We start from the raw sequence: 25,866 nt of genomic DNA on the forward strand, positions 1-25,866 counted from the left end.
GGCGTGTAATAAGGGCTGGCTTCACAGTAAATGAAACAAAACCAACAGCCCTTGTTCATAGCTGAAATTGTTGAGCAGTAGTGAATACAAGCCGCTAGATTAAGGTTGGCTAGGTGGATTTTAAGACACAGAAGAGCATGTGAATTCCTGTTGATCAATCCTGGTTATCCAGTATGTGATAGGATCACAGCATTCTGAGCTTGACATACTCTTTTTGCCTTAGGACTGTTTGTAAGAACTCACCAAACTGAAAACTATATTTTAAAAAGTGATTTAAATAGTCACAGGGCATGTTGTTTGGATTAACAGTTCAAATACTGGTGAAGACAACACCAGCCCGGGCTCTTATTCCTCAGTCCAGCTTCCTGCTGATGCAGACCCTGGGAGCAGCAGTGAAAGTCCACGTGACACTCATTTGGTTCCTGATACTCCTGTGGGAGCCCTGGATTGAACCCCTGGCTGCTAGCTCTGGTCTTGGCCAGGAACAGGTTGCAGGCTTTTGAGGAGTAAACACATAAATTTCCAGTTGTGGAACAGTAACCTCCTAAGGAGTTTCTCATAATGCTTTTATGGTGTCACCATCCACTTTTTGGAATTGTCTGTTACAGCGTTGCACTTGTCCAAATGGATGGGCAAGGGCTAGTCACCCATGGCATCAGTGGGAGAAACCCAGAGTCATCTAACCAAACCATTTAAAACTTTTTTCTTTTGTGCCTAAGTCTAAAGTATCTGAGTTTTAAGAAGTAAACACAACCGGGCCAGACACAATAGCCTAGTGGCTAAAGTCCTCACCTTGCTTGTGCTGGGATCATATGGGTGCCGGTACGTTTCCTGGTTGCTCCACTGCCCATCTGGCTCCCTGCTTTTGGCCTGGGAAAGCAGCAGAGGACAGCCCAAAGCCTTGGACCCCTGCACGCACATGGGAGACCTGAAAAAAGCTCTTGGCTTCAGATTGGCTGTGATAGGCTCAGCCCCGGCTCTTGTGGTCATTTGGGGAGTGAACCAGCAAATAGAAGATGTTTGTCTCTGACTTGCCTTCTCTCTGTAAATCTGACTTTGAATAAAAATAAATAAATCTTAAAAAAAAAAAAGTATACACAACCCTGAAGCCAACACCCAGATCAAAGCAGACATGGTAGATTTCTTTACCCCAGAAAGTTCCCACCTGTCCCTCTCCAACCTGTCCTTTAGTGCCACTACTTTTACAGTTTGAGGGCCTAGCTTAATTTTGCTTGTTGATGAAATTAATATAAATGAAAATACAGGGTTTGGCTTCCTCGTTTAATGCTGTTGCTGGTGCAGTGGTTTGTTTGTGAGTCAATTTATCTACTATTTGAAAGGCAGAATTGAAGAGGAAGAGATCATTGACAGAGAGAGAGAAGGGGATGCAACAGCTGCAGGTGGGCCAGCTGGTCCAAAGCTGGGAACCAGGAACAACTTCTAGGTCCCTCACATAGGTGCAGGGGCTCAAACACTTGCGACATCCTCTGCCGCTTTCCTTGGTGCATTAGCAGGAAGCTGGACTGGATGTGGAGCAGCCACGATTCAAAGTGGAGCTCTTATGTGATGTTGGCACTGTAGCCCACAGCATTATTATTATTATTATTATTATTATTATTATTATTATTATTCCATTGTTTGCATTGACCAAACTTTGGTTCTTGTTCTCAGTTTTGTGCTATTGCAATGAAGGTCTTTTTATTGGAATCTTTTTATTTTTTCTCCTAATGGGCAGAATGGTCGGTGCTTTCTACAGGTCCCAGCTCTGCAGCTCTGGACAAACACCTTAATCTCTCTGACTTGGGTTCCTGTGTAAAATGGTGGGTTCCAACGTAATTCATGTTTGGGACCAGCACACTAAAGAGGAAGGAAAAAATTGCGAGTAAATGGCAAGGAACGAAATACAGTACAAACACACATCTCTTTTTTTAAAATAAGATTTATTTATTTTTGTTGGAAAAGCAGATATACAGAGAGGAGGAGAGACGGAAAGGAAAATCTTCCGTCCAGTGGTTCACTCCTCAAGCGGCTGCAATGGCTGGCGCTGAGCCAATCCAAAGCCAGGAGCCAGGAGCTCTTCTGGGTCTCCCTCACAGGTACAGGGTCCCAAGGCTTTGGGCCATCCTCAACTGCTTTCTGAGGCCACAAGCAGGGAGCTGGATGGGAAGCAAGGCTGCTGGGATTAGAACCGGCACCTATATGGGATCCGGGCGCGTTCAGGGCGAGGACTTTAACCACTATGCTATCGTACTGGGCTTACAACACATATCTTTAAATATATCTATGAATGTGTGCACATGTGTATAATGGATCACAGTATAAAATGTGTTTGTTCTGAATTGTAGGCAAATCAGTTTGCAAAACCCTCATTTGTATGTGCTTTTGTAAGCAAGGAACTTGGAGACCAGTGAGGTTATTTAGGGCTCTGCCCTTGGGATATCTGAAATAGCAGTGCCAGTAGTCAGTTCTGTGGTGCTCACTGTAGGACAGACACTGTTTTGGAAGCTTTACATATAAGCTTATAGATTCCTCACAATTCCTCTCAAGAGGGTTATCATCCCCATTATAGATGGGGAAGCTAAACATCACTTGCTGAAGGTCACAAATTCGGAAAGCGAGTGCCATGGTTTGAACCAGGACCATGCAAATCTGGAGTCTGTGCTCTGGGGAAGACAAAAAGGCAAGGAAAGTGCAAATGCAAATTCCTAATTAGCATATTGTTCTTCTCCCTTGTATTCCAGATATGAGACATGAGTGTTGGACGTCGAAGAATAAAGTTGTTGGGTATCCTGATGATGGCAAATGTCTTCATTTATCTGATTATGGAAGTCTCCAAAAGCAGTAGCCAAGAAAAAAATGGAAAGGGGGAAGTGATAATACCCAAAGAAAAGTTCTGGAAGATCTCCAACCCTCCCCAGGCCTATTGGAACAGAGAGCAAGAAAAGCTGGATAGGAAGTACAACCCCATCCTGAGCATGTTGGCCAACCAGACGGGGGAGGCATTGGGGGCCTCCAACGTAAGCCACCTGAACTACTGTGAGCCTGACTTGAGGGTCCCATCGGTGGTGACGGATTTTCAAAACTTGCCGGACAGGTTTAAAGACTTCCTGCTGTATCTGAGATGTCGAAATTATTCCCTGCTTATTGATCAGCCAGGGAAGTGTGCCAAGAAGCCCTTCCTGCTGCTGGCCATCAAGTCACTCACGTCCCATTTTGCCCGGAGGCAGGCGATTCGGGAGTCCTGGGGTCAGGAGACCCAGGTGGGGAACCAGAGCGTGGTGCGTGTCTTCCTGCTGGGTCAGACCCCAGCCGAGGACAACCACCCTGACCTGTCAGATATGTTGAAGTTCGAGAGTGAGAAGCACCAAGACATCCTGCTGTGGAACTACAGGGACACATTCTTCAACCTGTCCCTGAAGGAGGTGCTGTTCCTGCGCTGGGTCAGCACCAACTGCCCAGACACCCAGTTCGTGTTCAAGGGCGACGACGATGTGTTCGTCAACACCCACCACATCCTGAATTACTTGAATAGCTTAGCCAGGAACAAAGCCAAAGATCTGTTTATCGGCGATGTGATTCACAATGCTGGACCACACCGGGATAAGAAACTCAAGTACTACATCCCAGAAGTGGTGTACTCGGGGGTCTACCCACCATATGCTGGGGGGGGTGGCTTCCTCTATTCGGGTTCCCTGGCGCTACGGCTGTATAATGCCACCGAGCGTGTCCACCTCTACCCCATTGATGATGTGTACACGGGGATGTGCCTTCAGAAACTTGGCCTAGTTCCCGAGAAGCACAAAGGCTTCAGGACATTCGACATCGAGGAAAAAAACAAGAATAACATTTGTTCCTATGTAGACCTGATGTTAGTGCATAGTCGAAAACCTCAGGAGATGATTGACATTTGGTCTCAGTTGCAAAACGCTCATTTAAAATGCTAAAATAGATGCAGGCTAAATTCTGCGTTAGAAAGGCATATCCTGAAATAGTTCCCTTGTAGGGTTCTCCGGTCAGGGTGGTTGTGCGCTACGCCCTGGAGACTGCCTCTTCCCTGTGAAGGTTAGCACTTGCCCTTGGTGAAGCAGAACGCAGAAGATAGTGTTTTTTGTATTTGTTTTTTGGAGGAGGGGGTAGCGTGATTGGCTTGGATCCTTTCCACTGGGTGGGTGTTGTGGTCACTGTTTTCTAATGTGTCCCCCTTCCACCTGAGATCATTAAGTTTCTAGAATTCACCATTTTGTCCTTCTGTGTGAATAACATTCCTATTTCCCATTGTAATGCTGATTTGTGTATAATTCAAGTGTTTATAAACATTGACTACAAAGACTTTGTTATACACAAGTCAGTGATTTTTGTGAAGAGGAATTACCCTTATTTTCATGTCATTTGGAAAGAGTTTGAAAAATTGTCCACATTTTTCTTTGTTAGAATTTCCTGCCACGCAACAGTATTTTCTTGTGTTAATCTAGTTAGTTCATTTTGCAAAATGAACATGCTTGTGTGGCCCTCATCCAGTTTTTCTTGCTGTGGTCTTATAAAGGCCGTAACGAGAGAGTGTATTTAATTTTTACTTGTATTTGGTTTGTTGGTACCATCTTAGTTACTTGCTTTTAGTATCTCAAAATGAGATGAGTATCATTCCAGAATGACCAACTCCAGCTGGGATCACCCCTGATAGCCATACTGGGTTTGTGCATTTTCAGCGTGGACCAAGAATGAATATGTACCTTCTGAACCTGAAGGGAGAAGAGTGAAGCCGCACACCTGCTTCATCACTGGGAGGTCGTTTCAGACTCCAGGATTCTGTTCTCGCCATATTTTCACAAGTTGCTCATACAGAATCCTTCTGAATAGTGATTACTTCTCTGTCTCAGTGTAGAAGTGCCTGTGTTTTTATTTATTATTTAGATCAAAGAGCAAAACATTTTCTTAAATATATTTTGTGTAATATTTTATTTGTATACAGTGTTGTTAATGAAATATTTAACTAGAGCATGATATTTTAAATGTTAAGGTATACAATATGTTAAATAAAGCTAATGGTTATTTTTGAATTTTAAAATTCATTTTGGGGGGATTTGAACTGTTAGAGTTGGTAAAATTCTGCCAAACTGTTGCTTATATGTACTATCTTATAACTTGCTTTCTTGAACTATTTTTGTGTTTATAGAGATGAGAATTCTTATCAGATGCGATAATGGGGACTGTAAAAAGTGAAAATAAAGTTGATGTATTTTTATTTATGTGTACTGTGTAATCTATGATCTATGATTTTATATCTGATTATATTTCTTCCCTACCTCCTAAATACCATTATAGTTATATTGAATTATACCTTTCCCTTTGTCTTGCAGGGAGTCATAACTCTGCATTTAAAATCTCAAAAATGCTTCTCTACCTGGAGTCTTTAAAGAGAAATGTGACAATTTATGTTTCCATTTGCAGCTAGCATAAGCAATTTAGTTAGAGAATGGTGCAGTGTTGTTATGGGCTGTTTCCGTTTCGGGTTGTAGTCACTGTGATGAAATGCAGAGGTAGTCTTGACCACTCAAGTCGCTTTCATAGACTCCCGTAAAGAAGCAACCACTCATTCAGTTAAAAGCAGTCAACCTTTGAAGCCCAGAGAACAGAAGAATTAATGCTGTGAGAAGACTTAGCAAACCGTTCTGTGCTTGGATTGTGGAAGTCGTTGGTGGGCAGGGGTGATGACCCGGCAGCCCAATGAGGGCTTGAAGATTTGGGGTAAGCCTGGTCTTTCTGGGGACTTCCTGGGACCTGTGTCTGACCTCCCTACTCCAGTACACACTTCCCAAAGAGCTGTATTGCTACCCTAGTTTAGAGAAGAAGAAAAATGTTCTCAGAACACATATGGGTGGGAGTGCTGTGAAATGTGGATAACCGAAATGTTTGGTGTGAAAGCAGGGGACCCATGGCTGGCTTGTTTGTGCATTGTATTTTCTGGGAACTCTTTAAAGCCCCTGTGTTCTATTCCTCCTCTGAGGGAAATGTCTTTTTTTTTTTTTTTTAATTCCAGAAAGACCCTTCTTCCTGGAGGTTTCCAGTCTCCTTGCAAGGAAGAGCTTTAGAGGGTGTCGCAGGTTTCAGAGCAGGTTTGGAGGGACTTGTGTGCTTGTGTCAGTGTTTGAGTGCTGGTGGTGGCTAGGTGAGGCAATTGTCAATCCTCTGTGACCTCACGGAAGTTGTAGGGCAGTGGATGCCTGAATTGTGTCGCTGGTTACTGCTAAGCGGTGAAGTTGACCTTAGGGGCTTTCAGAGTTTTACATAATGTTTGGACTCAGTTATGGGGTTGACTGAATCTTTACTGCATGCAACCTGTTCTTGGCTCTGTGCTTACTTACAGGTGTTAAGTACCATGGGTATAATTCATTTCTTTGCCAATGGCTGAACACATGAGGCTCTGTGGGAATGGGTGTTGTAGGCCTTTTTTTGGGGGGTGGGGCTATTGTGAAGTCCTGTTGATTTTGGGTTTGAAAATCAAAGGGGGCTAATGAGCATTGCTAGGGTTTTAAGCATTTTCTGAATCCAAGCTGGCCTTCCAGAGAGGAAAAGCTGGAAAGAGACCAGAACAGCTCATTCCCATCCCTGGTGCTGGCTATGCAGCCACCTGCTTTCCTGAAGTAGTCCTGGGAGACAGAAGTTGGTGAGATGCACTGTTAGCATCAAGTCACCAACTACAGACTGTGTTCCCACTCCGGATGGATGAGAATGTAGAAAATTTGCTCTTCTGGGTTGTCTCAGCCCCCACAGAGGCAGGGGGAGGATGGCATTATTAATGCAAAAGATATCTTATTTTCACTTCTGGAAAAACTGGAATTAATAGATTTTTGGCTAATGGCCAGCTTTTCTGATTTATCTCCTGATGAAAAATGCCAGATCAAATAAAAATTCCTATTTAGAACCAGAAAATAATGTATGTGCTGGGCTTTGAGCCCTCTGCTACTCTCCTAGGCTGGAAACAGGAAGCTGGATGGGAAGTAGAGCACCAGCAGCTAGAACACAAACCAGAGTTCATTTGGGATGCCAGTGCTTACAGGCAAAGAATTAGCAGCTGAGCCACTGCACTTCCACTTTTACTTTCATTTCTTAAGAGATTTTATTTTTATTTATTTGAAAGGCACAGTTAACAGAGGGAGAGGAGAAATTTTCCATCCAGTGGTTCATTCCTCACTTGGTTATAATGACTAGGACTGGGCCATACCAAAGGCAGGAGCCAGAAGCTTCTTCCAGCATTTGGGCGGTTTCCTGCTTTTTTTCCAGGAACATTAGCAGGGAGCTGGATTGGAAATGTAGCCACCAGAACTTGAACTGGTATTCATGTGAGATGTTGGCATTGCAGGCATCAGTTATACCCTCTATGCCACAACACTGGCCTCCTTATTTCAATTTTTAAGCGATTAATTATTGGGCCTGGTGTGGTAGCCCCAGCGGCTCAAGTCCTCGCCTTGCACACACCGTGATCCCATATCAGCACTGGTTCTAATCCTGGCGGCCTCACTTCCCATCCAGCTCCCTGCTTGTGGCCTGGGAAAGCAGGAGAGGACGGCCCAAAGCCTTGGGACCCTGCACCTGTGAGGGAGACCCAGAAGAGGCTCCTGGCTTCGGACTGGCTCAGCTCCGGCCATTACGGCTGCTTGGGGAGTGAATCAGTAGATGGAAGATCTTCTTCTCTGTCTCTCCTCCTCTCTGTACATCTGATTTTCCAATAAAAATAAAATAAAATAAATCTTAAAAAAATAAGTTTAATTATTTATGTGAGACAGAGTTGCTCAAATATCCACAGCAGCTTTAGTGGGAAGCTGGAGTCAGGAGCCAGAATCTGGGACTGACCCCAGCTACTCCAATGTGGGATGCAGATATTTTGATTGGTGGCTTAATTGTTAGGTCCAATATCCACACCATATATGTATTTAAAAAAAATACCTTGGATTGAAGCAGAGAGTTCTGTTTAGGCGTGTTTCCTGCTTTTCTGTCACTTTGATCTGTGTTTAGGAGTTTTCCATCCTGAGGGACATTTGGTGGCCTTTGAGCCTTGGCAGCTGCTTTCTTCCTGACCTATTGTGCATTGTGAAAGGGGAGGTATTGATTGCACTGGAGCAGTAAAGCTGTTTCTAATTTGGTTGTAATCCAAGGGCTTATTTTTAAGTCAGACTTGAATAAAATTGCTTGCACCTCGCTGACAGCTGCTGTGCTCTGGGTGTGCTCTTTCCTCCCTGGGGGCCACACAGCACTCAGGGGACTTGCCTTCTCATTGCTAGCCAAGGGCTTCTCACTGCTCTGCAAACCCTCTGTCCTGTGACTTGCGCTGGCCTAGCCTGCCTTTAACCAACTCATCTCCCAGCCTTGTCTGAAAACAGCTTCCCTAGCCATTCTACTGCTAGGTATGAATGATCCTGATCCTGGCATGAACAGGTCAGAAGAGTACCAAATACAATGCTTACGTTAGGTTCTTCTGGAAACAGACTTTAGGACGAGGACTGTGGCCTCAAGTGCTGTTTTGGGATGTGCAGTCGTAGGAAGACGGAAGTGATCCTGGGAAAGGAAGGCAGCCCAGTTTTAAGCTAACTACCACCATGGGAAATCTGGAGACCAGCGTAAGATGTTTTCCCAGGGCTCTTATAACAGCTTCGTAGAAGTACAATTTTTCATCTAAGACATTCACTCGTTTGGGGTATATGTTGACTTTTAGTGGAACATAGAATTGTGTGGTGACTATCATTGCTATAGACTACCACAAAACAAATCTGATTTTGAGGCAGAACCGTTCCATACCATAGTGCTCTGTAGAATTTTTCGTTTGACCATGATTTTTTGTTGTTGTTCAGAAAATTTTCCAAAATAATGCTTTACCTTTTGATTGCTCTTCTTTCTATAGAAGCCAGTTTTTGTATCGATGAAACAGCTTCTAAGAAAATGAATTACTTCTATTTTGATCATTCTTTAAAACATTTTTTCATTGACTTGAGAGGCTGGCATAGAAATAGAGCTCTTTGCATACAGGTTCACTTTTCAGTTGCCTACAATGGCTGGGGCTGGGCCAAGTCAGAGTGGGAGCCAAGAATTTAGCCTGGGTCTCTCATGGGGATGCGAGGAGTCTAAGTACTTGAGTCATCACTTGCCTTCCCAGGTATGTGTCAGCAGGAGTTGAAATCAGAAGCAGAGTGAGGGCTCACATCTAGGAGCTGCACTCTGGGACACAGATGCCCTGGGTGGTGGCTTACCCTGCTGCACCCAAGTGTTGGCCCCTCGTTTGAAGATTCTTACTGAATTATAGGGCTTAGTTATATTATGGTCACCCTAGTGTTCAGGGAGAATAGTTGTTCTTGGGCATTGTTAAAATTGAAGAAGTACTAAACTTTCGCGCAAAAGTTACTGGGAAGTGTTTGTATCAGGGCTGCTTTGGCAGTAGTTTGCTCCCTGCACCGGAAGGTGGACTGAGGGGCTCTGTGGGCAGATGGCCTGGTCTTTGTCAGGGATTGCTCAGGTGGAGAGCAGATGACCAGGTACCAGAGCTGTCTTCCCTTGTTCTTATTTGTTGGTTGCTTTGAAAGGTACTTATTTGGAAAACAAGAAGAAAGAGCTCCCACTCAAATGCCTGTAACAGTTAGGGCTTGGTTAGGCCAAAGCCAGAGCCAGGAACTTCACCTGGGTCTCAGGTGCTGAAGATGTCACTCCTGCCTCCCAGGGCATTAGTAGGAAATTGGAAACAAGAGTGGAGCTGGGGCTTGAACTTGGGCCCTCCCATACGGGATGTAGATAACTCAAGTTTTGTCTTAATTACTGCATCAGATGCCTTCTGTTTGCTCTGGGTCTGTTGTGGGGTTTTGTACTCGTCTTCTCTAAGCCTGAACGCCATCTCTGCTCTGTTTAAGGAATATTTCCGGGCCCGGCGGCGTGGCCTAACGGCTAAAGTCCTCGCCTTGAAAGCCCCGGGATCCCATATGGGCGCCGGTTCTAATCCCGGCAGCTCCACTTCCCATCTAGCTCCTTGCTTGTGGCCTGGGAAAGCAGTTGAGGACGGCCCAATGCTTTAGGACACTGCACCCGCGTGGGAGACCCGGAGGAGGTTCCAGGTTCCCGGCATCAGATTGGCGCGCATCGGCCCGTTGCGGCTCACTTGGGGAGTGAATCATCGGATGGAAGATCTTCCTCTCTGTCTCTCCTCCTCTGTGTATATCTGGCTGTAATAAAATGAATAAATCTTAAAAAAAAAAAAAGGAATATTTCCTGGTAGGTGGGCTGAACCATGGTCACCCAACTCGTGTGCATTTGTTTTGCGGAGGGGCTATTGGTCCAACTATTGAGCTGCCAGACCCCAGTTCGTCATGTCCATTGCTTCTTTATATGGGGAGCCTTTCTTAGTCTTTCCTGGGAAGAGTAACCCCTAGGCCGCTGCATCTTTCTCCCTTTCTTACTCTGTGCTGTGCTTTCCTCATCTAGTTTGTCCATAATAAAATTCTGCATATTTTCCATCAATCAGAAATGAATTTTCTAATTTTATTTTTTAAACATGTATTTATTCAAAAGGCAGAATTAGATGCAGAGGGAAAGAGAATGTCCATTTACTACTTTACTCCCCAAACAGCCACAATGGCCAGGTCTGCACTGAGCCAAAGCCAGGAGCCAGAAGCTTCTTCTGCTTTTCCCTTGAGGGTGCAGGGACCCATGCGCTTGGACCGTCTTCTACTGCTTTCCCAGGTACATTAGCAGGGTATTAGCTTGGAAGCAGAATAGCCAGGACTCACACTGGCATTAGCACGAAGCTGGAGTTGGAAACACTAGCTGGGAATAAAATCCAAGTGCTTCGACGTGGGATGTAGGCATTTTAACCACTAAGCAAACGCCTGCCCCAAGGAATGAAGTCCTGGTGTTGAACCGTATTTGTTGCCCATGCTGCTTTAGGTTGCTCTGTTTTTTTCTTTGACTGTCATTGCAGTATGATTGAGTCAGGGAGTGGACCAACACCTTTCACTTTCCAAGGTTTTGAACTGACTTTTCTTGTCGCTCCTGACTTCTGTGGCATACAGTGACCTCCCCACAGGATTGTCTCTGCTCTTGGGCCCTGCCCCAGGGCCTCCCTTAGCTGCTGAGTCCTGGCCGCACCCTTGTGTCCTGAGCCTGGCTTGCAGCCCTCTCAGTCTTTTCCCTGGGCCGCCTGTTCCCGTGCTCCTTGGGGTCTTCTTGGTGGGTTTCCTGCCCTTCATTATCCCCACCTCTGCACCTGTCCCACTTTTCAGGGGACTGCCAGAAGAGAAGGTGCTATTGGCCTTCAGGCCTGCAAGAGACCTTCAAGCTGACCTGGTGCCCAGCACTGCTCCTGGAGCCTACTATCTCACCTTGGGCTGTGACAGGTCCACCCCTGTAGAGCCTTCCTGCCTGCTTCTCCCGTCATGCACCGCTGCCCTTCCTCTGAGGCCCTGCTAGTGTAGAACTTGCTGCATCCCTGTCACATCCCGCCAATATCCTGCTCTTCTCCCTATCCTGGGGAAATGGATCTCTTTCTGGGTCCCCTGGCCTGAAAGAATCTGATTTTCCAAGAACCAGAAAGGGTTCTGTTTCATGGCTTCTTAGGAATGTTTCCTTTAGTGGTTTATAGGAATGTCTGTTGGCTCTCAGCTGAGTGTGCTATCATTCCTCTCCACCCCCTCCACATAGCCTCTGTTGCCCCGGAAGGAGTGTATTTGCTTCCCTGTTGGTGACAAATGGAATTGACCTGAAGGAACCTAGGACATAGCTATCTCCTGCATCCTGTTTATTACATTGCCCCCTCTGCACAGTTCAGTAGTCCCAAGGTGGCCCTGGGAAAGAGGCCACAGGCCTAATTACAGAGCCTGAACCCTGCCCAGGCAACACTCTTGCAGCTCTCCTAAATCCCTGCTGTGGGTGCCCAGGGTCGAGACTCGCCAGACCTATCCTGGCTCTACCCAGTATCTGCTTGGGTGCTAGAGGTAGACCCAGCATTCACCTCCTTCTGTCTTGTGCAGGGTCTGAGGTCACTGGGCCAGCATGCCTGTCTTTACTTGTCCACTTGTCTTGCCACATTACACAGCAACGAGGTCTTAACTAATCACTGGAGAAGTTACTGCTAGTCTGAGAGGATAAAAATGGAGAACTTTGTCAGCAAAGCACAAGATGGCCAAGGAGAAGCTTGCCAGGAAGCTGACTGGGCAAAGGTCCAGCAGTCAGTCAGAAGGGGTCAAGATCCAGTCCTGGCCCAAATCCTGACTTATTGCTGTAGTTGTTAGAAACTTTAAGGAGCTACACACCTGCTCCCCAGGAGGCCAGGGCTTCCCGTGCTGGGGCAGCTGCCTCTGACTGCTGTTACCCTGGGGTGTGGGATGGTTAGGTCCAGGGAGGGGGAAGACCTGTCACAGAGCAGCAGACTCACCTGGCTGGTTCCTCAAGGTAGCACTAAGATGTGGTGGCCACGGAAGGAACAGGCCACTGGCTTCAATCTGGTGGGAAAAGCCTTTGTTTACTGGATTACAAAAGCCTTTGCAGTGAGTCATCGCGGAAGGAATGAAGCAGCAGGGGTTGTGAAGTGCTGTCGAGAAAGCTAGAGAATTTTGTTTCTGAGTCCTGCCTGCTGGCCAGGCTGGAAGAAGCATGCCATTGTGTGATTGGCACTTCTTCTGAGAATGGAGAGATTATCACTGGGAAGGTCTAACACTTGTGCCTACTCAACAAAGTGTACTGCCAGAGCAGTCAAACAAGCAAACCCAGGTGGCAGTTTCTGCTTTTATCTGGATCCGGACCTATTTCTGTGCTGGATAGACAAACCCAATGCGTTCCTTTTCTTAGATGGGACTGATTTGTTAGGTGAATTTTCTACTGAAAAAAAAAAAAACTTAAAAGAAATTTATTTTTGTTTGAAAGGCAGAGTTAACAGAGAGAGAGGAGAGAATTTTCCATTCACTGGTTCACTCCCCAAATGGCTGCAATACCAGGTGCTGGGTCATTCTGAAGCCAGGAGTTTCTTCCATGTCTTCTATGTGGGTGAAGAGGCTCAAGGACCCTGGCTGTCCTCCCCTCCTGCTTTCCCAGGCAATAATCAGTCACTTCTCAGGGATTCAAACAGGCACTCAAATGGAATGCCAGTGCTGCAGGCAGAAGTTTAATTGTGCTGGCCCCTGAAAAATCATTTTAAGTTTAAAATACTTTAGAGAGTTGAAATTTTAATTCTTTCCCCCTCTCAGGAAAGTTGTATACCTCTACACAATTATCTTTGATAAGTATCTTTTGTATCATCCACATTGTGATGATCAAAATCGGCATTGGACCAACAACAGGAAAGTAACATGACTCTGATTTTGTTGCTTCCACCTCAGTCTTTATGTAGGTTTGACCACTGTTTTTCATGAGTGTCTGTGTTCTATTTGAGGATCATGTCTGGGTTAGGTCCCACATTGCATGTAGTTATTTGTCTTTGATATCCCTTCATTTGTTTGCCAGTCTCTCATGATTTAAAAACTTGGGCTGAGTATTTCTGAGTGTAGACTGGCCTCCAGGTTGGGCTTGTCTGATGTTTTCTCGTGTTTAGAAAGTCACATGCTTCTGGAGGGATCCCACGTAAGTAATGCTTTGTCCTTGATGTATCACGTGGGTGTTGTGTGATGGCACTGAGTCCTGTGACTGCTGATGATAACCTTGAGCCCTGGGTTCCTCTGCAGTACAGTACCCTGTCTGTTCGTGGTTAAGAGATATCTTGGGCCTCATTTATACATGTAAAATATGTAAGTCAGTCAATGGGTTATTTCATGGCGCACTGGCTGGGAGCCCGGCACCTGACTGATGCAGCTACTTGCTCCATCGTCTTACTGCTTCTGTCCCGGCTTCCTCCTCCTCCAGTGGTCTTTGCTGTACATTCACTGTCTTCTCTCTCTCCTGCAGGTCCATGCTTTGCTGCTCACTCCTCCCCTCAGGATTAGCTATCTCATTCAAAATATCTGTGCCCTTAAGGAGGGCATGGCTGAGAACTCCAGCAAGCTTGCAGTTGTGTGCCACAGCCCAGCTTGGGCTTTCTGGGAGGTCCCCGGTCTTCCTATAGTGCACAGGACTTTATTTGTAAATAAAGCGTGGCTGTCCTTGGCAGCTTTCTCAGCCTGGCAGACTCTTCTACTCTGGAGCACTGGCTCTATTTTTATTCATAGATGATTGTCTCCCCCATTTGAAACCAGCTGCAGTGTGGAGTGTTGTCCTGGCTGCTGCTAAGGCCTGTCCCTTGGGCTTCCTTCCATCCTCCTGCTCTGGGAGATCGTGCCCCAGAGTGCAGGGGTGAGTAGGGGAGAGTACGAGACCAGCCCAGCAGATTGCAGTCCCCTGACCTCAACTTCCTATGCCTAAGAGAGTTTCTACTTCCTCTGGGCTAGCAGCGTAGAGGCTGATGCTCCTGGCTAGCTCTCAGATGACCCTAAGAAAGCTTCTCATCAACAGAAGGTGAGTATCAGGGCTACTTGAATGGCAGCAGGAAGGGCTGGGGGCAGTGGTGATGGCGGCGCAGGTGGGCCTTCGGGCTCCCTGACCCATTTCTCCCAGCCTTCTCAGTGCTATTGAATCTTCTGGTGTCTTTCAGCCTAAGCAGCTGGAGCTGGGTTTCCTGTTCCTTGCTGGTGCCATGAGAGCTGGTTCTGCTTCGATACCAGCAGCTGGTGTCATTAGACTCCCACCCTAAGATGCTCAATTCAGGTATGGGTGATTGCTCCCAGGAGACAGCAGGGGAAGAGCCCATGTCCCTATCTTGGGCCAAGTGTGAGTTTGTAGGAATAAGAGTAGGCTGTGTTCTGAAAGCCCTGCTGAGCGGCTGTGAGTTCTTTTTCAGGGCCAGGTGAGCAGGCTCAGTTTATACTTTTGCTCTAGAGACAGCTAAAGAGCTGAGGAGAGAAGGGTAAGGAAGAGAGAGAGAAAGAGAAAGAGAAAGAGAAATCCAGTTCCTTGGGAGAAGAAGGTGCTGGTAGGCTTGGAAGAGATTGGGCGGGGTTAGGAGGGCGTAACTGCTGTTGTGGTTGAATAAATCATGGCTCCCCAAATTCAAACATAGACATTTAAACCCCAAAATCTATGCTGATGGCTTAGGGAGCAAGACTTGACCTAATTATGGCATCTGAGAGGTAGGCCTGGTGGCTGGAGGCACTTGGCAGGTAGTTCTTGGGAGAAGGTTGATTCTATAACCCTGTGCGTGTGTCTGCGTTCTGGCTTACCCCATGACCATTCCTCCACAACAGATGTGCTCCACCAGACGCCAGACTAACGGGGCCACCTCATCTTGAAGTGTGAACCTCTGAACTGTAAGTCAGGATAAGTCTTCTGTTTTCCAAGAAGCTCCTCTCAGACACTTTAGAGAAATGAAGAGCCGGCTGCTACAGCTGCCTGCGTACCAAGTATGGGATGTGTCTGCTACAAGGGGAGGAAGAGCCTGGTCCAGACCCTTGCTATACAAAGAAGACGTCTACTCATTAGAAAATTCTTTGCTCCAGCTGCCCACTATTCTTCTGGGACAGAGTAGACTGGGCCAGGCAGGGCACAGCCAGCTGCTGAAGTTAGAACAACTCACCAGTCCGTGCTGCTATCATCCACATAAGCATTGAAGAAAACCTGTGTGCTGGTAGATTCAGGGCTCTGTTGGAGGGCATAGTGGGTCTGTTGTGTGCCAGGTACTCTGGTAATAGTGAGGCAAGCTCATGTGCCTGTGACCCATCAGCCCCAGGCCTGATCTCCTCCCTCAGGTTACAGATGTGAAAAGTCAGTCTTGGCTCAACTGGCTAATCCTTCACCCGTAAGTGCCGGTATCCCATATGGGTCCCAGTTTGTGTTCTGGCTGCTCCACTTCTGATCTGTTCCCTTGCTTATAGACTGGGAAAGCAGCAGAGGATGAGCCAAAGCCTTGAGACCCTGCACCCAGTGGGAGACCCAGAAAAAGCTCTCGGCTCCTGGCTTCGGATTGGCTCAGCTCTGACTGTTGCAACCATTTGGGAAATGAACCACCAGACAGAAGATCTTTCTGTCTTTCCTTCTTTCTGTAAATGGTTTTCCAATAATAAATACAGTTATGCTTTCAAAAGTTGTTCAAACTGAGTTCACACAAAATAGCAGGCAGCCAGGAGACCACCTGGAGAGTGATCAGCAGGTGGAATCGGCCTGTCCCGTGCTCTCTGTAACTCTGCTGTTCAAATAAATAGACCTTCTTCACAGATGAACATGGTAGTATTTGTTGAAGGAAAAAGAGAGGTTAGAGAGGAAATCAAAATTCTCCAGAGAGGGGAAGAAGAAAGAGCAGGAAAGTGTTGGTTTCACATAGCCACTGACTTTTTTTTTTACATGCTTTTTGTCCTCTTTTAGGCGATTGTGTTGATCCAAACTGCCTACGTAAGATAACCTCAGAGTTGGTTAATACCCAGCTGGGGTCCTCTTCCCCAAAGCCTTCCTGAATTGTCTCCTGTCCAGTTTCCCTACTCCTGTTTGCCTGCTTTCTTTTTTTCCTTTGCTGTGTGTCCTAGTTCTACATTTGATGACTCATCTCTCCTTCCCATTGTGCTGCTGATGGAGGAAAATCAGAAATTATTCTAGAAATCAGTTTGCTTCTTGTAGCCTTAATGGTTTTCTTCTGACCAATAGAAAACGGCAGAAGAGTCAGGGGGTGTCATTTCTACAGCTGGGTTATAGATGATCAGGACTTCCATTTTGTTAGCAGAGCCTTTGGTTGGTTTAATGTTGTGAGCAGCTGGCACAGTGGAGAGGTCTGTGTAGCATGGAACTGAGGGTGCCTCTAACCGCTGCAAACCCAGAAATGAACTCAGGAACTGAATGCTGTCAGCACCTCCTGGGAGCATAGGCACCATCCTGCCCCAACTGAGCACTCAGATGAGACTGCACACTCTGGGCTGGTCACTGACCGCAGCCTCACAGGAGCTGGGGAAGCATCACACCCCGCTCAGCAGTGTGGATTGCTGAAGCATGGTGACTGGGAGATGGTAAGTATGTACTTTTTAAAAGCACTAACTTGGGAGTCATTACTTACACAACAACAGATGACTGGACTGTGTGTGTGTGTGTGTGTGTGTGTGTATGTATATGTGTGTGTGAAGTGTTTGTATATCTGCGCTGAGGACAGCAGTTCAGGCCTGGCAAAAGGGGCTGCTCTTGAGCTTGAACTTGGCATGGGTGCAGGGTAGAGCCTGGAGACAAACCCAGGTGAAGGCTCCTCCAGCAGGCTGACCCTGGGAGACCTGAGAGCTTGTTGGGATTGGGGAGAGCTGTTTGCACTCTAGGGCAGGAATCTGTGGGTAATTTGGGGAAGGTTGAGCAAGTCTGTAGGGGCAGATCTGCAGCTCAGGGAAAACAGAAGGCTGGCTTGGAGGAGGGGCTAGGGTTAGAGGAATCTAAGTCAAATGCCAGGCCCTGGGGGAAGCAGATGGAATCGCTCAGCTCGAGACTGGCTTAGGGGCTTGGCTTGTGGTCTTGTTGGCAGTACAAGTCTTTTTGCCACCTGGAAGGCTTTTCAGCCCTTGCCCTCTGCCACCCATATCAGCAGTAACCACAGGCAGACAGCACCAGGTTCTCATTTCCACATAGCTCCACCTGCTGCACTCCCTGTCACTGACTAGCTTGGCATGGCCCTTCTGTCTTGGCTGAAGGTAAGCTGCTTGAGGCCATCTAAGACAGCTGGCTTCCATTTTCTGTGGAAGGCTTGTCCTGCATCTGGTCTGTGTCCCCACGCTGCTCGTACACTTCTGCTGTTGCCCAAGGACCAGCAAGAGGAAGCTCGTGGCAGGAGCCTGGGACCTCAACCACTTCCTAATTCTGTCCCATTGTTGAGTGCAGGCCATAGGCTGAGACATCTCAACAGACAATTGACTTTCTTTTTGTCAGATTTATTTTATTTCTATTGGAAAATCAGATTTACAGAAAGGAGAGACAGAGAGAACAATTTTTTTTTTTTTTTTGTCCAAGCAGCTGTAATAGCCACAGCTAAGCTGATCCAAAGCCAGGAGATAGGAGCTTTTTCTGGGTCCCCATGTGGATAAAGGGTCCCAAGGTTTTGGGTCATCCTCCACTGCTTTCCTAGGCCATAAGCAGGGAGCTGGATTTGAAGTGGAGCAGCCAGGATATGAACCAACACCCATATGGGATCCTGGCACATGCGAAGTGAGAATTTAACCACTGAGCCATCACACAGGGCCCAAATAAACAAAAACTTAAGAAAATACAAAAGCAGGTAAAAAAAAAGGAACATCAGTAAAAAGAAATGAAAAATGAAACAAAAAGTAATAACTATGCATTGTGGGATTTGTAATATATGAAGATTTAAAAAAAATAAACACATGAACAATATTATAAAGCCCAGGAAAGGAGAAATGAACTAGACTATTGGAAAGTTTATATGACATAGGAGATTGTGTATTATCTGAAGATTGGCCATAAAAAGTCAAATGTGTACTATCAACTCTAATGCATTTGAAACAAAACGACAGACTTATAGCTAATAAGCCAGTAAAGAAGATAACACAAAATCATAAAATATGCTCAGATAACCTTTAAGTAGGCGGAAAAAGAAGAAAAGAGAAACAATATATAGGACCAATAGAAAGTAAATAGCAAGGTAGACTTAAATGCAATCATACTTGGAAGTGGTCTAAATATCTCCAGTTGTAAGTCACCGGCTATCAGACTGGCTATCAAAACAAGATCCAGCTAGATGCTACCTGTGTGAAGCACAACTTAAATATGAAGGCATACAAGATAAAAGTGCAAAGCTGGAAAAGAGTCATGTGAAACTATTCAAAAGAAAGCTGGAGTGGCTACGGCAAACTTTTGACCTGGGAGTTAAGACATAGTATTGGGGTGCCTAAGTTTGGTCCTGATTTCAACCCTGATTCTCTCTTCTTGCTAATGTCACCCTGGGAGGCAGGATGGCCCAGCTAACCCTGTGGGATGCTGAATAGGTCCCTCACCATTTTACTGGGGTTTTTGGAAACTAACCAAGTCAGTTTAATGGAAAATGTACTGGAGCAAGTGTTGAGGCACAATGGATTCAGTTACTGTTTGAATGCCTACATCATCTCTCAGAGTGCTGGTTTCAGTCCCAGCTCCCGGATTTCCCGTCTAGGTCCTTCTAATGCATCCTGGTGGCAGCAGATAGTGGGTCCCTGCCAGCCACTTGGGATCCTTGGATGCATTTGGGAGTGAATCAGTGGAGAAAAATCTGTCATTGCATTGCTCTACCCTTCAAAGAGATTAAAATAAATAAAAATAACCATGAAAAATGTAAATCCAAAGCCCAAGGGGAAATAGGCTGAAGTATGTGTAGTCAGTGTGAGTGTTAGCATACTGTTTAGGGACATAGACGGAAATGCTCAGAGTGGTTGCCTCTGCGAATGAAACTGGGTAGAGAGTGAGGGAAGCAGTCTGCTATTTTTTGTAAGAGGCTTTATATTAATAGTTAACTTTTGAAAAACAAAAACATTTGCACATATTGCTTTGATAAGAATGGATGTAACTATGAAAGCATAACATCATCAATACCAGATAAATGATTTCAAGGCAGAGAGAGGATATTGCATACTGACAAAAGACACTAACCATGAAGACAACACAAATTTCCCATGAACCTGCATGTTCCCATCAGCACCATCTTCCGGACTCGTAAAGCATAAGTGATACAAACTCAGGATTATAATGGGGAGAGATCAACATGCCTTCTTAACAATCAGATCTTAGAGCCTTAATATGGACATAAGGCAGGGATTCTCAGGGTGTCATCACATACTCTTGGGTCCAGTAGACCTAGCTGGGGGTTCCAGTAGGTCAGATGTACTTTCAAAGAAAAGATCAAATGATGGTGGGATCTATTCATCCCTGTCAAAGTGGACCCTGAGGGCTTGTATGTACAGCAGAAAGCAGCCACCTTTGGCTCTCCCAGAGCCGGCTAGAGGCAGAGCCTTCTGGGAAGGCAGCTGCCGTGAATTGCCCCCTCAGGGGAACCTCCACCAGGTGAGAAATTGCTTAGGTAGACATTATCATAATATTGCCATACCCCAGTTTCCCTCACCTCTCCCAGCAGCCCATCTGATTGCCCATAGCAGGCCTCTCTCTGTCCCTCTGCTTGTGTCAAGCTGCACACAGTGCCCCTGCTTTGAATGCTGGAGCAGGCACCACCCACAGTTCTCCCCTGCAGATGGATGTTGTCTGATCATTCAGCCCAGACACTCAGCGCTGCCGTGAAAGGGGAAAATTTCCTCCTGACAATGTTTGCCTTTTTCACAGTGTTGACATTTGCAGTGATTGGTGCAAAAGCAGTGCTGAGAGGAACTGCTGGAAGCCAAGCACAAATCAGACAGAGGCTGCAGAGTGTACGTGGAGATGCCATAGCCCTTGATGCCCAGCACTTGCAGGTAAAAGCAAACACGGGCCAGTTTCGCCTGAGAGTGGCACCTTTAGAGCCCCAAATCTCCACTCCTAAGTACATATTTGTACAATATTCTGTGCGATGAAATGTGAGCTAGCACTCAGACTGCATATTTTGCTACCATGATTGCTTGAGTAAAAAGCACTGTGCAAGTTGCTAGAGCGGTGAGCTGGACTAGCCCCTTTCCCTTCGGACATTATCTTTACTTAAAAGAGGACTGGCAGACCAGCAATGATTATCCAGACTTGTAGTTGGCAGACAGTTTCTTGAAATTTCTCATTTCACAGGTAACAACTGACAGTGTTTATAGCCAAAGGATGGCATTTGAGATTACAAGCAAAACAAAATGTTTGGGCATTATTGTGAGTTTGACATTTTCCTAATACATAAAGATTTTCTTAAGATTTATTTTATTTACTTGAAAGGCAAAATGACAGAGTGAGATGGAGAGTAAAAGAGATGTTCCATCTGCTGCTTCACCCTCAACATGGCCATAGTGGCCAGGGCTGGGCCAGGTTGAAGCTTAGAGCCAGGAACTTCACCTGGGCTCCCACCTTGGTGGCAGGGCCTCATCTTCTACTGCCTTTCCAGGTGCATTAGCAGGGCACTGGATTAAGCAGACCAACTGGAACTGGAACCAGCTCTCCAGTATGGCATGCTGGTATTATAAGTGACACTTTAACCCACAGCACCACAGTGCTGATTTTTTAAAGGCTTTTTGGATGTTAACAGATGGTGGTATTGCTGAATATGATGTGTTGACATTGTAAACAAAATGTATCAAAAATTAATCCGCATAATTCAGTGAATCTGTATTTCCAATGCATGATGTCACAGAATCATGCAGATACAAATGATCCATTCAGGGCCCGGCGGCGTGGCCTAGCAGCTAAAGTCCTCGCCTTGAACGCACCAGGATCCCATATGGGAGCTGGTTCTAATCCCGGCAGCTCCACTTCCCATCCAGCTCTCCTTGTGGCCTGGGAAAGCAGTCGAGGACGTCCCAAAGCTTTGGGACCCTTCACCCATGCGGGAGACCTGGAAGAGGTTCCTGTTTCCCAGCTTCGGATCAGCACAGCACCAGCTGTGGCGGTCACTTGGGGAGTGAATCATCGGACGGAAGATCTTCCTCTTTGTCTCTCCTCCTCTCTGTATGTCTGACTTTGTAATAAAAATGAATTAAAAAATCTTTAAAAAAAAAAGACATTACTCACGTTTAAAAAAAAATAATCCATTCAAAGTGCAATTTCAACTAGTTGATTTTACAATAATAGTATAAAAAAGTTCATTGTTAGATTTCAGATTCCACATTGTGATCAACTTTTTAGGAATTATCACTTGGAAGTTTTATTGTAACAGCTAAGAAGAACATCCAGTTATCTGAGAAGGCTACTTTAAAGTTTCTTTTCCATTTCCCATCTTCATGGCTGTGTGAGATTACACTCTTTCCTTCTTTTTTTTTTTTTTAAAGCTCTATTTTGTGTATTTGAAGGCAGAATTTAGAGAGACAGACCTTCATTCTTCTAGTTCATTCCCCAAATGGTTAAATGGTTGCAGTGGTGGGAGCTAGGCTAGTCTGAAGCCAGATGCCAGGTGCTTCATGAAGTCTGCTGTGCGTACAAGGACCAAGCCCTTGAGCCATCCTCGGCTACTTTCCCAGAAGCATTAGCAGGGAACTGGATTGGAAGCAGGGCAGCCAGGACACAAACTGGCACCCATATGGGATGCTTGCATTGTAGGTGGTGGCTTTAGCTGCTCAGCCACAATGCCAGCTCCTGGACTCTTATACTAGATTTATTTTTTTTTTTTCATTGGAAAGTCAGATTTACAGAGAGAAGGAGATACAGAGAGAAAGATCTGTCTACTGACTACAACGGCCAGAGCTGAGCCAATCCAAAGTCAAGAGCCAGGAGCCAGGAGTCAGCAGCTAGAGCTGAGCTGATCTGAAGACAGAAGCCAGGAGCTTGTTGTGGGTTTGCCACTGGATGCAGGGTCCCAAGGCTTTAAACCATACTTAACTGCTTTCTTAGGCCACAACAGGAAACTGAAAGGGAAGTGGAGCAGCCAGGATATGAACCGGCCCCCATATGAGATCCCAGCACATGCAAGGCAAGGACTTTAGCAACTAGGCTATTGCACTGGGCCCTTGAAGCTAAGCTTATTAGCAGTCTAAATCAAAGCCCAAATGAGAACTCAGCTGTCTTGTTCAAACAATAAAGAGATTCATAAGAACTAAAACAATTCTGTTTTTTTTAAATTTTGGAAAGTATTTTCATAAAAACACTTTATTAAAATATATGATGTTATATATAATAAAAGTATTAATAGCAAATATTGTAATATTTGTCTATAATTTTTCACACTTCTTAGTTTTCATTTCAAATACAGCAAATACTGCTACATTTAAAACCCATGAAAATGAAATTTTCAAAAATATGTTTTTAAATAAGAAAAAATTGTAAATCAAGACATTATGGGCAACAGGCTTGATTTAATGTTTTTTGATTACATAATTATAATTAGGCTCCAGCATTGTGGCATAGCAGGTTAAGCCACTGGTTGTGATGCCAGCATCCCTATGGGTGCCAGTTCTATTCCTAGCTTCTAATGGCCTGGGAAAGCAGCAGAGGATAGCCCAAATGTTTGGGCCCCTATACCCATGTGGAGATGGGATGAAGCAACTGGCTCCTGGCTTCAGCATGGCCCAGCCCCAGTTGTGGCCATTTGAGAAGTGGACAAACAAATGAAATGTCTTTCTGGCTCTCATTTTTTTTAAGATTTATTTATTTTTATTGGAAAGGTGGATATACTGAGAGGAGGAGAGACAAAGAGAAAGATCTTCTGTCCAGTGGTTCACTCCCCAAGCAGCCGCAATGGCTGGAGCTGAGCCAATCTAAAGCAAGGAACGAGGACCGTCTTCTGGGTCTCCCAACGTGGGTGTGCAGGGTCCCAAAGCTTTGAGCCGTCCTCGACTGCTTTCCCAGGCCATAGGCAGCAAGCTGGATGGGAAGTGGAGCTGCCGGGACTAGAACCAGCACCCATATGGGGTCCTGGTGCGTTCAAGGCAAGGACTTAAACTGCTACGCTATCGTGCCGGGCCCCTCTCTGTCTTTTTTTAAAAAGTTATAAGTGCTGTCACATATTTTGTACCTAACTTTTGGAGAACACTTTTTTTTCTTACATAAGGCAAATTAGTGATAATTGACCATATATTGGACCATCAAGAAACCAGAAATAGGTTGCAGAAAACAGGATAAATGTAACATTATTTCCATGATGCAACAAAATTAAAGGCAAGCAGTTAATGGGATAGCCAGAAAAGCTCCTACTGTCTTAGAAAGCTAAAAGCACCATTCTAAATAACTCTTATGTTAAATAACTAATCAAAAAAGTATTAAGTCTTTAGAAGTTAGTGACAGTAAGAAAACTTAATATTGAAACTTGTGGGTTATAACCCAAATATCAATGGGAAGGCAATTAATAGCCTTAAAAGGATTTTACAAAAAGTTAAGAACTGTTAAAAACAATTGAGTATAACAACTGAAGAAAGAGTAAGACTGGCAGAAAAAAAATTGTGTCTAAAAAGTTATTTTTGTCCCACTCCCCTCCCAAAAGTCAAAGTGTTAAGGAAAAGAGAAAATTCAATTTTGTGCATAAACAGAAGAATGTACCACCTCAAACATCCATCGTGAACACTGCCTGCCATATACAATGGAATCATTTTGGTGGGATGAAATCAGTTTAGTGACTTAGCACTCACTGGTTATTTGCTTATTTAGAGAAGGAAACATTTGGGAGTGGGATTAATGGGATAGACTATCAGAAGATCAGATGACAAGAGAGAGACAGTGTTTTCAGATCTTGGCTCTGGGTTCTAACCTACCTGCTGTTTCCCTCTCCCAGGGCACAAAGTCATCGCAGGGAGCAGGTCCTGAGAGTGCCTTCTGGGGACCTGGGAGGGCTTTGATGGTTTGCTTGAGGTAAGTGGACATGGATGGGCTGCTCCCTAGATTCTGTTGCTAAGAGGTTTAACATACCTAGGAACTGCACGAATCCAGAAAATTTGAATGTGTTCATTCTAGTGAAGAGGTCTATTTTAATGTGGTTGTCAAAGTCAGTAAGTGACAGTACTGTTGATCTGGCATAGGCCATCCTCTGTTGCTTTCCCAGGCCATCAAGCAGGGAGCTGGATTGAAAGTGGAGTAGCTGGGACCCCCCACATAAGGCCCACATGGAATGTCAGCCCCACACCCCACACTTTTTATTTTTTAGAAGATTTATTTATTTGAAAGTCAGAGTTACACAGAGAGAAGAAGACAGAGAGATCAAGCACTTGGGTCATCCTCTGCTGCTTTCCCAGGCATATTAGCAAGGAGCCAGATCACAAGTAGAGTAGTGGGTCTCCAACTGGCGCCTGCTATGCCACAACACTGGCCCCTAGTTCCTTTTCAGTAATGCTGCAAAGGTAGTTTCTGTCCAGGCCTGCCTTTAGAAGACAGTGTTAGCTTGTTTAAAGCTGGAAAGGTTAGGACTGGTGTTGTGGTGTAGTGTGAGTAAAGTGCCTGCCTGCAATGTCAGCATCCCATCTGGACCCTTGGTTCAAGTCCCACCTGCTCCATTTCCCATCCTGCTCCCTGCTAATGTGCCTGGGACAGTATGAGGGAAACCCAAAAGAAGTTTGATCTCCTGGCCTCGTTCTAGCCACTGCAGCCATTTGGGAATGAACCGTTGGAAGGATCTCTGTATTTCATACACACATAAATATACATATATTATAAATGGAAAAATCTGATACTGAGGTGCCCTGTGTCAGTCTCTCCCCAGGCTGCCCATGAAGAGGGGCACCCTCTCCCTGTCACTGAGCTCTGTTTCCTCTACTTGCATCACCCCCTTGGCTTTCTCAGGATGGTGACATCAGGTGTAGGTATTAGTGTGACAGCATGTTGTGTGCTATGTCAGCCTGCTGTCACAGACACCACCCTCAGGCATCTCCTGGGGGTCTCTGGGAATGCCTAGAGATTGCTGATTTTTCCACTCAGCTTGAAGGAGCTTCTGGGGCTGTGCCCTTGAGACAGTGCAGGCCATTGCTTGCATGTCCCTTCCACTGTTTTAAACCAGAACTAGCACCAGTTTTCAAATACATTATCTTCAAACCATCCTTGCACACACCCACAACAAAAACCACATTTCTCCTCAGGGAACAAATCCTGAAGAAATTTGATTCTGCCAAAGCTTAGCCGTCTCTTACACTATTAGAGATATCAATTTAGCTCAAGCATTTCCTGCTTAACATTTGTATAACATTAGTGAACCAGGCAGGTGGTTTTCCAAGAACAAAGGGAGATTCAGAGTCTTTGCTTATTGCAAAACAAGGAACAGCTTCCAGCTCTAAAATAACAGCTTTGAAAATGTGTTTTCCTGCTTCTGCCATGCTCTGGTGGCCT

The 25,866-nt window shown here is 45.5% G+C and overlaps 1 protein-coding gene and 1 long non-coding RNA gene across 2 annotated transcripts in view; both read left to right on the forward strand.

The window, feature by feature from the left end:
* B3GNT2 (UDP-GlcNAc:betaGal beta-1,3-N-acetylglucosaminyltransferase 2) overlaps positions 1-5,246 on the forward strand; it is a 30,946-nt gene extending 25,700 nt beyond the window's left edge. Inside the window, exon 2 of the mRNA XM_004580111.4 lies at positions 2,742-5,246. Coding sequence (XP_004580168.2) covers positions 2,751-3,944 — 1,194 coding nt within the window. The 5' untranslated portion in view covers positions 2,742-2,750 and the 3' untranslated portion in view covers positions 3,945-5,246. The remainder of the gene's footprint in view (positions 1-2,741) is intronic.
* Positions 5,247-5,283: 37 nt separating this feature from the next.
* LOC131480996 (uncharacterized) lies at positions 5,284-24,403 on the forward strand. The gene is made up of 3 exons (XR_009245963.1): positions 5,284-5,745; positions 20,281-20,408; positions 24,344-24,403. It is a non-coding gene; the product is annotated as an uncharacterized LOC131480996 (long non-coding RNA).
* The last annotated feature ends 1,463 nt before the right edge of the window (positions 24,404-25,866 follow it).

The sequence above is a fragment of the Ochotona princeps genome, chromosome 8, assembly GCF_030435755.1.
Source record: "Ochotona princeps isolate mOchPri1 chromosome 8, mOchPri1.hap1, whole genome shotgun sequence".
In the NCBI taxonomy this organism is placed as follows: domain Eukaryota; kingdom Metazoa; phylum Chordata; class Mammalia; order Lagomorpha; family Ochotonidae; genus Ochotona; species Ochotona princeps.